This window comes from Microcaecilia unicolor, chromosome 4 (assembly GCF_901765095.1).
Source record: "Microcaecilia unicolor chromosome 4, aMicUni1.1, whole genome shotgun sequence".
Taxonomy (NCBI): domain Eukaryota; kingdom Metazoa; phylum Chordata; class Amphibia; order Gymnophiona; family Siphonopidae; genus Microcaecilia; species Microcaecilia unicolor.
This window is the reverse complement of record NC_044034.1, coordinates 36086336-36100017: the sequence shown is the minus strand read 5'-3', so window position 1 is coordinate 36100017 and position 13682 is coordinate 36086336. Positions and strand designations below refer to the sequence as shown.

The window sequence follows — 13682 nt, the reverse complement described above, 5'->3', positions numbered from 1 at the left end:
AATCATGGCACCCAGATTCTGTTATAGAACAGGCATCTCCCACATAGCATTGGAGGCGCCCTGTTACAGAATTGCCCCTGTAGAAACATAACATTGCACCTTCTTAATAAAGGCAGGCATATGTGTCTTTATTTAAATAAAAAAAAAAGCCCACCTAGAATCTCACCCAAAGTTACACCTGCTCTGAAGCAAGCTTGTTTGCTTTAAACTTGCTGTTGTGCCACAGATCTTATATAAGGAGCTATCGTCAAATGTCTCCTATGCAGCAGAGTTCATGGGTAGTTTGTATCCATACAGTTTGCTGTAAATTTTAAGGGGAAATTACATGAGTAATTTCCCTTTTGAACCTTGCAGTCAGTAGAAAGTACATATGAGCTGCCGCTTCTGCTTTTTGTGATGCTGAATTCTGCAAGGAATGTACATGTAGACTGGAAAATACAATCTATGTGCATTTATTTATTACATTTGTATCCCACATTTCCCCACCTATTTGCAGGCTCAATGTGGCTTGCATGGTACCGTGAAGGCATTCGAGTGTTTTAGGTACAATGGGATCGAGGGGAGGAAGGTTATATATTGTCCATTACGAACTTTGGTTTTACTGTGTTGCAGGATGTAGATATTTAAGTTGGATGGGTGGGGTGGGGTAGGGTGTTCTGATCCTACTGAAAATACCACCAGGAAGGCTACTTCCAAAAGAGACTTAATCTCCACACATTCTGAAACCTAGCACATACTTTTAACTGTATTGAAGTAGGATAGTTTTCCCAAGGCCATTTTGCATGGGTATGTCATTAACCTGCTAAGCAATTTCCTTATAATAATTTAAGAATACTAATTACATAGAGGCCAATATTCAAAGCAATTTAAACAGCCAGGAGAGGCAGCTGACTGTTTTAAATCACTTGTGCGAGGCTATCCAAGGATACTGCTGCTGAATATCCCCTCTTGCTGGGTACGACTGGTAGCGCTATAGAAATGATTTGTAGTAGTAGTAATCATCCATGCCAAAACCGGCTAGTTTGTGAGTGGTCCAGGGGTGGAGTTAGGGAGCAACAGAAACTTAGCCAGTTAGCAGCTATGTTCAGTCCACAAACAGCTATGTAATTTTATAAAGTTAGGATAGAAAAATAGCTGCCCTAACTGTATGCAGCAGGTTAACCAGACACTGGTCTGAATATAGGCTGGTGCCCAGTTAGCCTCTGGGTAGTGGCAAAGGAGTTCAGGCTGATTCTGATTCTCCCTTCTGATTCTCCCACCTATCCCCCAGAACAGCGTACACCTTCTGATAACAGCAGGCTCGAGCCCCCGCCCCCCCCCCAACTGCGATGCTACCTCTAGAGGTCATGGCAGCCATTTTGAACAGGCTGCCGCACCAAGCAGGCAAGTGGGCATCGTTCCTGCCTGTTTACCCCACTAGACTACCAGGGGCCATCAAGGTAAAGGGTTCTATGGGGGTGGAGGGTAGGCCTGCCATAATCTTTGGGGTTGGAAGGGGGTATGCTGTTCCCAAGGTGGGAGGGGAGGATGCTGTAGTTCCAGGGGTGGGAACTCCACACCTGCACAGAAACCCTTATGAAGGTCCTGGCCAATATTCAGCCTGCACAACTTTAATTAGTCCCCGATATTCAGTGCCAGTGTCCAGATAGGACCTGGCATTAAATATCTGGGGCTTATGCCTGCAGCAGTCAGTGTGTTAAAAAAATGCTGACCTCTGCGGGCTGAATATCAACCAGAGAGTTTATAGGAAAACTTAAAATGCATTCCTAAATAGGCATGATATATATATGAATATTATGCCATAAGGACTGCATCACTCTTTTTGAGACTGAACAGCAGAAATTATAATAATGAAGTACAGTAAGGAGTTGCACTTACTGTGCTTTTAGGAAAAAATTAAAGCACAGTAAGTGCAAAGCCTGTGCGGTAAATGCACAGGGGTGTGGCCAGCAACTGCCCTGCATTTACTGCATAGAGAGCAGACACTCACTGCAGTTGCACCACATTATATGCCAAGGGCAGGTCCACCTGTGCTGTCTGTCCAGGCATGCAATGTAGCTCAGGAGCACAATGTGAAACCCATTCAAACTCTCCATCCCTCCCCCCAGTCTGATCCTCTGAGTCCCTCTCACAGTTCCCTAAGAAAACCCTTCCCCCAGGACTTACCTGGGAGTAATCCCTGGGCCTTTAGTGGCACAGGGTGGGGATGTTCTTCCTCTGCTCCTACTCCGTCTACCTCTGGGTTCCAAAATGGCAGTGATGACCCTTATCTGTAGTCTTGTGGTACTACTGCTAGGGGTCAGCTTTCTGAATACAATGGTAGTATTGCAAGACTACCACTAAGGGTTGTCAGCATCATTTTGGAACCTGGAGCTGGATAGGGCAGGAGTGGAGGGGGACTGCTTCTGCCTTGAGCTACTAGTGGACCAAGGAGTAGTTGGTGGGGGGTCTGGGGAAGGGTCTGAGGGGATGGAGGATGGTTGCCTTGAGGATCGGGTAGGGGTTCAGATTTTGAGGATGGTGGGCAATCGGTGGTGCCCTATGTTAAAGCTATGGTCATGCTACTGGAGTGCAGCTGTGCTGTCATCAGTCGTGACAGCACATGGTTCTGCTCTGTTCACTATCTGTTACTGTCAGTCACTCTTTCGCACTTGTCCCACCCTGCCCCAGTCATGCCCAAGAACCCTCCGTTCCCAAGTTCAGCAGATAGCGTGGGTTCTCTACCACACTGACTATTCTGACATGCTTTATACAGCTTAGTAAAAGGGCCCCGCAATTTCTGTAGCAAGTCCCTATTTAAGATGCATTTGTGGATCAGATCCATATACTAAAATATGGATTCATAACAAAAATGTACAAGCCATTTTTTGCACATTTAAAGAAAACAATGGGGTTGATAGTCAATCAGCAGTTCTCATCATTTTGCTGTTCACTGCTGATGCTATGCCTGGAAATTCAGTCCTGGGCCATGTCTGGGCTTCGGCTTTGAATTTCTGGAGATGGCTACACCATAGCCGATTAAGTGCAATATTCAGCACTTAACCAGCTATGGGGCACCACATAAAGATAGGACTAAATTCCTTTTGGTCCTATTTATGTGGTTAAGAGCTGAATATCGGCACTTAACCAGCTAGGTGCCGACTCCGTCCCGAACACCCCCAAGATAGTTGGTTTTCCTTTATGCGCTAGCCAGTCATTTTCAGCAGCACTAACTGGTTAGCCCCAAACAGACAATTTAAAGAGCCAGAACCCATTTCTGGCCAGTTAAATCCCTTTGAACATTGACCCCAACATTTTTGAACCCTTCATGCAGCCTAAAAATGAGTATTTTGTTTCATGTTAGATTATTACCAGATTTCAAAATGCTGTCAAGTGAATGCAAAACTTGGACTACTTTCAAGGACAGTTTTTTTAATTCTTTCTCCAAAGTAGGCCTATGCAGCACCATTTAAAAGAAAACTTTCACTTTGTAGCTATTGTATGTGTGCAGTGTTTACATGTTTTGTTTTAAAACAGGTTCAGAAGAAGAATTAAATATCATTTTGAGCGCTTTGAAAAGAAGCACAGCTAAGTCAATGCCTTCCAAAAGTCTAGAGGACATTCCATCAGTCACATCAAGTGAGCACAAAGCTTATCTGCTGTCTTCCATGCCCCAACTAAACCTACACCTGACCTACCCTCTCCTTCCATTCATAGACATTACATGTGGTGGTTCAGTAGGTTCTCAGAAATGAACATCAGATTAGTTAAAAAGAGAATCAACAAAGTAGTTGGGTAGGCAATAATAACTTTATAAGTGTAACAACCACTTAAAGTTGTAATCTTTATGGTACTGCTAAGTCTTCCTTCCTTTCATTTAATTTTTAGCAGACTAACATGGTGCATTCTCACTCCTGTCTAAAATAACAAGTTCATCATCTTTTTATCTAACTTCTTTGGTAAGAAAGATCTGTTATTTTCCAAGCTTCTTGTGTACCATTTGGAGAGCATAATCTTTTTTCCCCCCCTACACTTTTAGGTTAAACTGTTTTTATTTATTTGCAAAGAACGCTTTAGAACTTCATTTATTTTCTTTCACCATTTTTTTGTAATGGTGATTTGCACAGGGGATCAGCTATAGCAGATTACAGTATGATAAATCTTAAAATTAAGATGCTTTATATAGGCATACCCCAATTTCATAACTTCAGGAATATAGACAGGGGAAATGATCCTGATTTTGTATTGTAGTCATAAGGACATAGGAATAGACATACTGGGTCAGAGCAGTGGTCCATCTAGCCCAGTATCCGGCTTCCAACAGTGGCCAATCCAGGTCTCAAGTACGTGGCAGAATCCCAAATACAAGCAACATTCCACACTACTGATCCCAGGAATAAGTAGTGACTTCCCCCATGTCCGTCTCCATAACAGACTATGGACTTTTCCTCTAGGAATTTGTCCAAACCTTTTTTAAACCCAGATATGCTAACCGCTGTTACCACATACTCCGGTAGCAAGTTCTAGAGCTTAACTATTCTTTGAGTGAAAAAATATTTTCTCCTATTTGTTTTAAAAGTATTTCCATGTAACTTCATTGAGTGACCCATGGTCTTTGTACTTTTTGAAAGAGTGAAAAATCAATTCATTTCTACCCATTCTGTACCACTCAGGATGTTATAGACCTCAATCATATCCCCCTCAGCTGTCTCTTTTCCAAGCTGAAGAGCCCTAACCTCTTTAGCCATTCCTCATATGGGAGAGTTCCATCCCCTTTATCATTTTGGTCGATCTTCTTTGAACCTTTTCTAATTCCACTATATGTTTTTTGAGGTATGGCAACCAGAATTGAACTTGGCATTACATTGGCCACCTTACAATCTCTAGGTACTATGAATGATTTTAACAACAGGTTACAGATCACTAACGACAGACCAGCAATTTCATGTTTGAGTTCTTTCAGTACCCTGGGGTGTATGCCATCCGGTCCAGGTGATTTATCACTTTTGTCAATTTGGCTCAGTATGTCTTCCAGGTTCACCAAGATTTCTTTGTTCCTCCACATCGTCACCCTTGAAAACCATTTCCAGTCCAGGTAAATCTATTACATCATCTTCTGTGAAGGCCAAAGCAAAGAATTCATTCAGTCTCTCGGTTTTGGCCTTGTCCTCCCTGAGTATCCCTTTTGTTCCTTCATGATCTAATGGTCCCACAGATTCCCTTTCAGACTTTCTGCTTCTGTTGTACCTGAAAAAGGTATGAGTTTTTGTCTCCACAGCAAGTTTTTCTTCATAGTCTCTTTTAGTCTTCTTTAGCAGTGCTTTGCATCTAGCTTAATGCTGTTTTACTTTTTATTTTCTTCATTTCGATCCTGTTTCTATCCTTTGAAGGATACCCTTTTGGCTCTAATAATCTCTTTCACTTTACCTTTTAACCATGCTGGCTGTTTGCTCTTCTTTCTGCCTTTGCTAATACTTGGAATACATCTGGTCTGGGCTTCCACAATGATATTTTTAAATAACACCCACGCCTGAGTTTAAGTCCCAAACATTTGCATCTGACCCTTTTAGCTCCTTTTTAACCATCTTCCTCATTTTGTCTTAGTCACCCCTTTCAAAAATTAAATGCTGCTACAGGTGATAGATTTCTTTAGTAATTTCACTCCAGATATCAGCTCAAATTTGATCATGTGATGATCACTGGTTCCCAGTGGATCAGCACCATTACTTTTCGTACCATGCCCTGCATTCCACTAAGGCCTAGATCTGCAGTAGTTTACCTTCATTATCCAGTTATTCTAATTGTGCATAGTATAACAGATTTCAGGCTTAGATTAAAAGCAATTCACTGGTGCCTTTGTCTAATCCCCCCTGCCAAAAAAAAAACCCTAAATAAAAATAGAAACTAAAAAAACAATACACTGGAAAAAATGGAGAATAGATAAGTTTCAATGGAGCCAAACCAATATCTGTTGCTGGTTTTATATAATGTTTATGAAAGTGAAAAGTTTGTTAAAGACTTACTAGAGTTAAAAATATATAAATATGCATACAATACAGTCATAATATTTTTAATTTTAACCCATTAAAAGTAGAGACAAAAACTGTGACGGAATTCAAAAAGGCGTGGGATTAACACACAGGATCTGTAATTAGAAAATGGATGGAATAAAAAAAATCCCAAAATTGAAATAGCTGTATTTGTGTGGATGTGTCAGTAGTGTTTAGATGGTGACTCTGGCTCTGAAGAATTAAGGCCCGTGCCGGGCAGACTTGTATGGTCTGTGTCCTATACATGGAAATCGAGTTTAGGATGGGCTGGAAAGGATTTTGACAGCAACTTCAGTAGCTAGAACATGAGGACAGTGCCAGGCAGACTATTACAGTCTGTGTCCCGCAAATGACAAGACAAATTCATGTAGGCTGGAGTGGGCTTAGACAGCAACTCCAGTAGTTTGATCATATGGACAGTGCTGGGCGGACTTCTATGGTTTATGTCCCAGAAATGCCAAATAAAAACCATGACCAAGTATTTTATATCATACTCATTGTTGGTTTAATAATGAATTGATACTTGGGTAGACTTGATGGACCATTCAGGTTTTTATCTGCTGTCATTTACTTTGTATGTTACTATAGTGCCCCAGTATGTGTCCTTTTTCAAGTTCACTATCCCTAATACTAAGATACGTTTATTTGGATGTAGCTCATGCTTTTTCAGTTGTATCTCAAGGTGTGTTAAGTTAAATATTGTAGATATTTTCCTGTCCCTGGAGGACCTACAGTTTAAGTTTGAGAGGATTAAGTGATTTGCCCAAGGTCACAAGGAGTGTGATTGGGATTTGAACCCTGGTGAACTCTGGTTTTTCTAGTTTTCAGCCTGATGCTGTGACCACTATGCATATTTAGCCAAGCATGACCATTGTTATATATTTTTTTTGGGGGGGGGGGGGGGAGGGTTGCAGTTTTTTCATTCTCCTGTTGGGCTTCCAGTTCAATTGAAGTTGGTCTCTATTGGACTGTGGTGTCATAAGCCTTCATTCACAAATACCTATAACATTTTCCCAAATTTCAATATTCTCTGTGCCACTTAGTCCGGTCATTACGATGATGGTTCTGACCAGGGTCCACAAACCACATCTCTCTTCTATATCCTGTAACATGAACCTGAGTCTCCATTAGGTCTTGCCATTGAGTGATGGCTGAGACTCTTCACTTTTGACTGCTCTGGACACTGCCTCTGTAGCATGAACCTGAGCTCTGCACTGGGAATCAAGCCTAAGTTCTCGACATGGCTGTATGCCGCACTTGCTAATGAGCCACTGGGCCAGCCCTGCATTACCAATCTTACAATTATTGCACTGTCCACTAGCTATAGTATCATTGTAGGCTTTCTAGTAGTGAAATACAGGGTGCTTGTACAGATTACATACATGTATTTGTACAGATATGCCAAACTTCATACATACATCCAAGCATCTGATTATCAAAATGACCAAAAGTATATTAAAACATATCATCAGTTCTCTGGAAAATCCATTTGCTTAGGAAGCATGAAAATAACACATCCTGTTTGTCACTTTTATATAAATTCAGTGTCTTCACTGTATTTAGGAGTTTTGACCAGATCGGGAAACCCAAAGGGATACTTGGACCTATGCAATTTCCAGTTTAGGCTTCAAATTCTGGGTTGTTTTTATGACTTGAAGCTAGTTGTAGGTTTTAAAATCTGAACACTAGTTTGTCACACAAACAGAGCATTGCTCTTTGGAAAGCCGAAGTTCAGTTTTTAAAATGTAGGGTCAAAAAGCCATGTGAAGTCCACATTTTAAGGATGAAACTAAGATGACAGCATAGGCAGTGAGGTAGCTGTTTGTTTTTTTAATAAACCTTCAATTTCCGGAGATAACATAGCCAATTGTCTTCCAGGTAAAAAGCTTCTGAAAACCATTTTCTGGCTCCAATCTAAATTTTAAAACATCCTACTGTAGAATTTTTGTTCAAATTAATTAAGGCATGAATTAAATTTATCTTAAAAGCATTTCTGGTTGCATTTTCACCAAATATGAGGAATTATATTGCCATTTAGGGCCAGATTCTATATAAGGCGCCTACAAAATCCGCATGGAAAACACTTCCGTCTAAGCGTATTCTATAAGTGGTGCCTAGATTTAGGCGTGGTAGGTAGAATACGCTTAGTTGATACCTCAGTGCCTAAAACTTCATGCCCCTATTTACACCAATGAAAATGTTGTGTAAATCCCTGCACGTAGATTTGCGAGTGTTGGGTCATATTCTATAACTATGCGTGTAACTTTTGGAACACCCACAAAATGCCTGTTTCTCCACTCAGAGCCATGCCCCTTTTGAACTGTGCATATTAGAATTTAGGCACAGTTCATTGCAAAATACGCTTAGCGAGTTGTGTATGTAAATTCTAATTATTACCTATTAGTGCTCATTATTGCTTATTAAGTGCTGTTATCAATCCTGTTTAGCTTGTTAAGCCAATTAAGTTACGCACATTATTATAGGATACGCGTAAATCTCTAGGCATGCTGTATAGGATCCGGGGGTTAGTGCCAGTCCTCTGTATAATTACCCAGAATACTAAAGGGGCATTCTTATGTTAAAGCAAAGAAAATCAGCACTCTTCAGACTTTGAGGTCATGTACATTTATTAACTACTTGTATGCTGAAGTCCCAAATGGTGAGTAGATATCTTTGATTACACAATGTAAGATCTTTTACCAAGCCACGGTAGCATTTTTAGCTCTCAGTAGAAATAAGCCGGTGGTAAACACTGAGATGGCCATAGGAATATAATGGGCGTCTGAACGTTTACCGCCAGCTGATTTCTGCTGCAAGCTAAAATCACTACCACAGCTTAGTAAAATACCTCCTGTGTTCTGTATTGTTATATACATATATTTCTGCTATGCGCATATTCATATATAATATGCACATATACACACACACATTCACATTCATTTTTTTTCTTTTAACTTTTCTCAGTCTTTTTATATAAGTGTGGATATCTGTGTCTTTTATTATTGACTGTTCTATGTAAAAATAGATCCCTTTCTTTTGTCCATAAGTATGTCTTAAAATAAAACTATATTCCCCTCCTCTCTTCCTCCCCTTTAGACAAAGGATGGGAACACAGCCTTTTTAGATGAAGCCCTTAATGTAAATCTGCATGACGCTTCTTAATATATACTAACAGTTATTTCTCCTTCCAACTTTATTCATAATTGAGATGCTTCTGTGGGAATTCTCTCTGTATTATCTTTCTCTGGAAAGACCCTATTTTGTTGCGCAGGGGGAAAGAATATATAGATATAGGTATAGAAGGTTTAAAGTCTAAGAATTGCATTTAAATAATTTGTGTAGCTTTAACTTGACAATTAAATTATTGTGTCCCATAATAAACAAATTAGGAGGTCAAAATTCAAACATTTTGAAGTCATTCAGACAAATCTTAGCTTTTCAAAATTTCAGACTGGTTAAATGTATGAAGGGAGTGCCAGGACAAAAGTTGAATTTTAATTAGCACGAATGTTCAGTGCTGTCCAATTAAAATAACTGGTTATAGAGCCGTGCAAATACCGGTTCTAAAAACTAACCAAGTAAATTATCCAGTTAGCATGGGGAGGGAGTGGGTTTAGTTATCAAGCTGTGTTACAGCTATAATGTTAAAAGGCACTAACCCAAGTTATCCTACTGTTACACGAGGTATTAAATGTTACTGTGGGTTACATAGTAACGAGATGCAAAGCATGCAAATGTATGCAAATACTTCATTACTATGTAAATTCTATAATGCACCACATGCCATGCTATAGCAGGAAAAATAGTCCCAACAAGAAGCTGGAATCATTTTAATGTTCCAGAAGCATCTGGTCACAAAAATGAGGCCCTCTACGGGCCTTATATTAAAGGGGCCAGCTCTTGCCCCCTCCCTCTTTTCCTCCTCCCCTGGATGAAAGCACAGCATCCCAAGACCATACCCCCCCCCCCCCCCCCCCCCCCAAAAAAAAGGAAGAGCCAACCTCTTATTCTCCTATGGAAGACTTCTCCTGGGCCTCCCTTCAAACATCCCTGATCTCTAGTGCAGGGCTTCTCAACCCAGTCCTCAAAGCACAAGTCCCATCAGGTTTTCAGGATATCCACAATTAATATGCATGAGATAGATTAGCATGCACTTCCTCCTTGGTATGCAAATCTATCACATGCATATTCATTGTGGATATCCTGAAAACCCAATGGGTCTTGGTATGCCCCGAGGACTGGGTTGAGAAGCCCTGTTCTGTGTCAGGCAGGTGCAATCCCCAGTTGCTCCTGCCCTTGCCAGTGCAAGATTCAAAATGGCATCAGTGACCCCTACTAGTTGTCTTATAGTACTACCGCTAGGGGTCAAGTGTTCATATAAGGACCTTTTTGCCCTTATACAGAAATTTGACCCCTAGCGGTATTACTGTGAGGCTACCACTTGAGGTTGCTGGCACTATTTGAACTCAGTGCTAGCAAAAACAGAAGCAGCTGGAGATCTCTCCTGCCTGACCCCACTAGAGACCAGGAATGTTTTGATGGTAGGCCCAGAAGGCTGGGAAGAGTCCTTCTAGGTAGGTCCTTATGGATAAGGGTTGGAGGGTGTGAATTGGTGGGGAGGAGTCTGGCTTTGGGGTGCTACCTGGGGCAGAGGGAGAAAGGGAGCAGGCAGTTTCTCTGGTCAAATGCTGGCCCCTTTAAAGTGCAGCCTAGGAGTATTGGACCAATCCCGATGCTCTTGAGAAAGTAGAATAATGCTGCTTGCGAGGTGGCTCACAAGCAGTATTATTCATATACCAGAAGTCAGTAACCTGTGGTACTGAGCTACCACCAGTTGATGAATCCTGTGGTGCATTAAGGTGCAACAAAAGCCTGCCTTTTACTGCATCATGATAATTACCTCCCTTAGGAAAATATGTTCAGCAGTCAGAGGTAAATGTTAACTGGATATGGGATACTGTATAGTTGTCCCTATGAATTCAAATTTTCTAGTATAATGTTTTTACTAAAAATTTGTAATATTGTTAGCTTCATTTATAGTAAAATTGTATATAAATACATAGTTATTTGTATAGCCATACGATTAATTAACATTGCTGTACAGAGACACATAGAGTAGACTGTAAGTACCAGGAAGCAGTTCCTGATTAAAACAGACTGACAAGAAACACAGGCACAAACAGGGGAAGTAAAAGATAAAAAAAAGTAAGGCCATAGTTAGAACTAAATAATATGGGTTATAGGTGGTGCTGACTGAAGGAGGGTTAATATAAAACTGAATGTTGAGAGGCCTCTTAAAACTCAGTATTATAAAGTTGCTTGCTCAACTGATTCTGAGGAAACGTGGACTTCTGAGGTGATATGCAAAACAAATTTGTGATAATGAATGAGTTTTAAAACAGCTCAGTGCCAGATGGTTTCGCACCTGCCTTATTTATTTGGATTTTGCTCACACCTTTTTCAGTAGTAGCATTTGTAAGTTAGCAAATATATTCAGATTTTGTGATAAATATTTAATGAAATCAGGCAGTTACACCCCTTTTCTCATGTGCATATTAATCTGTGGTAATGTTACATATTGTTCATTGTGGGCTGCATGCCATCCGATAGGGCCTATTTACTAAATAATGCATGTATTGCGTACAGTGACATTAATGGATTACCATATGTTACTGAATAGGCCTCCTAATGATGCGGCATGTTCCTGGAAAAGGTAGCTAACCTATCAGAAGCTTTTTTTAAGGAATACATCTCTCACCTGCTTTTTTGATTGCATTGTCCTTGGTAACCTTCTTTCCTGTCTATAAAGTGGATTCCAGAAAACCCCATATGATGCAGAATACTGAACCCTTTATTAATGTCTCCTGAACAGATCAGAGAAAAGTAGATCTTCCCAAGGAAGAATTAGTACTTAGTGATGAAGATGGTAAATATTTCATTTGTATATGCATGAACTTAATGTGCATTTTGAACATATGAATTGTATTTCAGGTGATTTCATTAATTCACTATTTTGTAGTTATTTTCTAAATATACCTATAGCAAGCATATCTGATTTTACTTCATCGTATAAAAGGAGAAAAAGACCTCAGATGCTCGGCTTATTGTTACAGTTAGTTCCACAAAATTGCCGTACAAACTTCCTCACCGGTCTAAAAAACCTCCTGAGGAAGACCGGTGAGGAAGTTCGCACTACAGTTGTGTGGAACTAATTGCAACAACAAGCACAATGAAATAAAATCAGATATGCTTGCTATTAGGTATTTTTAGCAAGACATTTGCCACATAAGCGTTTTCAATACTGCAGATATTTTCTAGCAAACTAATAAAATGAAGAATATTTGCCATTCAATGTTTACGTAAAAATAGTAAATAGATTACTTGGTTGAAATTTGGCATTCCCATATCTAATATAGAGCTCAGTTTTCCTGACGTTTTACTAGATGAATCGAACCTCACAATACAATGTACATGGAACATGTCTCTTGTCCACTTTGTTTACTTATTAAACTTGACGTACCACTCAGGGGGAAATTATTAATGTGGGCTACCATTAAGCAGGCTGTTTTACTGTTACGTTATTAGTAATGAGGTCCTGTTGCTTAAAAAAGCATGAGTTAATCATAAAATAACATGTCTTGAAGGAAGCCCACATTGTTAACGACATCCCTCAATTACAAATGACCTTTGGTGGTTTACCGTACCAATAGATTAAGTGCATAAGTAATGCCACACTGGGAAAAGACCAAGGGTCCATCGAGCCCAGCATCCTGTCCACGACAGCAGCCAATCCAGGCCAATGGCACCTGGCAAGCTTCCCAAACGTACAAACATTCTATACATGTTATTCCTGGAATTGTGGATTTTTCCCAAGTCTATTTAGTAGCGGTTTATGGACTTGTCCTTTAGGAAACGGTCTAACCCCTTTTTAAACTCTGCCAAGCTAACCGCCTTCACCACGTTCTCCAGCAACGAATTCCAGAGTTTAATTACGCTTGGGTGAAGAAACATTTTCTCCGATTTGTTTTAAATTTACTACACTGTAGTTTCATCGCATGCCCCCTAGTCCTAGTGCTTAGGGGGCATGCGATTTATTATCCATATAACAACCAACTAAGCATAAAATCAAAAATCCCTCCATCCCCATTTCTACAAACAACTCAGAAACAAAGTAAATAAGTTGATGCCATCTCATCTTCATTAAACAATCACAAAAATGAAATAAAGAACAATAGAGGGTCTCATGACACCCTGTGCTAAAATAACGTGACTTGTAAAATAATCTGACTTAACAATAACCCACGTTGATAACTTCCCCCCACAGTCTTGTATTGTCACCAATACAGTCTAGAAAGTCTGGATAAATGAATAAAATACAGCTTAAATTTAACCAAAGAAAAAAGCCTTCACTTTTTCTCTAAGCATTAAATATGATGGTTCAAGCATGATTTTTTTTAATGTAGCTGCATATTTGTGCACATTCAGCTTCATATGCTGTAAAATAATCTTTTACATTAAGGATCAGGCACAAAGAATATCAAAAGATGGCAAACCGGTTTGCACAGTTTTGAAACCATGTACATTTAGCTCAAGGATCTAATTTCTTACAAGCAAAAAGTTTTAAAAGCGCTACAGCTCTTTTTCCAAAATGTG

At 39.9% G+C, this 13682-nt stretch overlaps 1 protein-coding gene across 15 annotated transcripts in view; it reads left to right on the top strand.

The window, feature by feature from the left end:
- SYTL2 (synaptotagmin like 2) overlaps positions 1-13682 on the top strand; it is a 272074-nt gene that overhangs the window by 201669 nt on the left and 56723 nt on the right. For 7 of the 15 annotated variants that reach the window (XM_030200133.1, XM_030200134.1, XM_030200125.1 and 4 more), the window contains 2 exons: positions 3517-3618; positions 11902-11955. The exons of 1 other annotated variant lie outside the window; for it this stretch is intronic. In XM_030200133.1, coding sequence (XP_030055993.1) covers positions 3517-3618; positions 11902-11955 — 156 coding nt within the window. The remainder of the gene's footprint in view (positions 1-3516; positions 3619-11901; positions 11956-13682) is intronic. 7 more of the 15 variants (XM_030200137.1, XM_030200136.1, XM_030200135.1 and 4 more) reach the window with 2 other exon arrangements.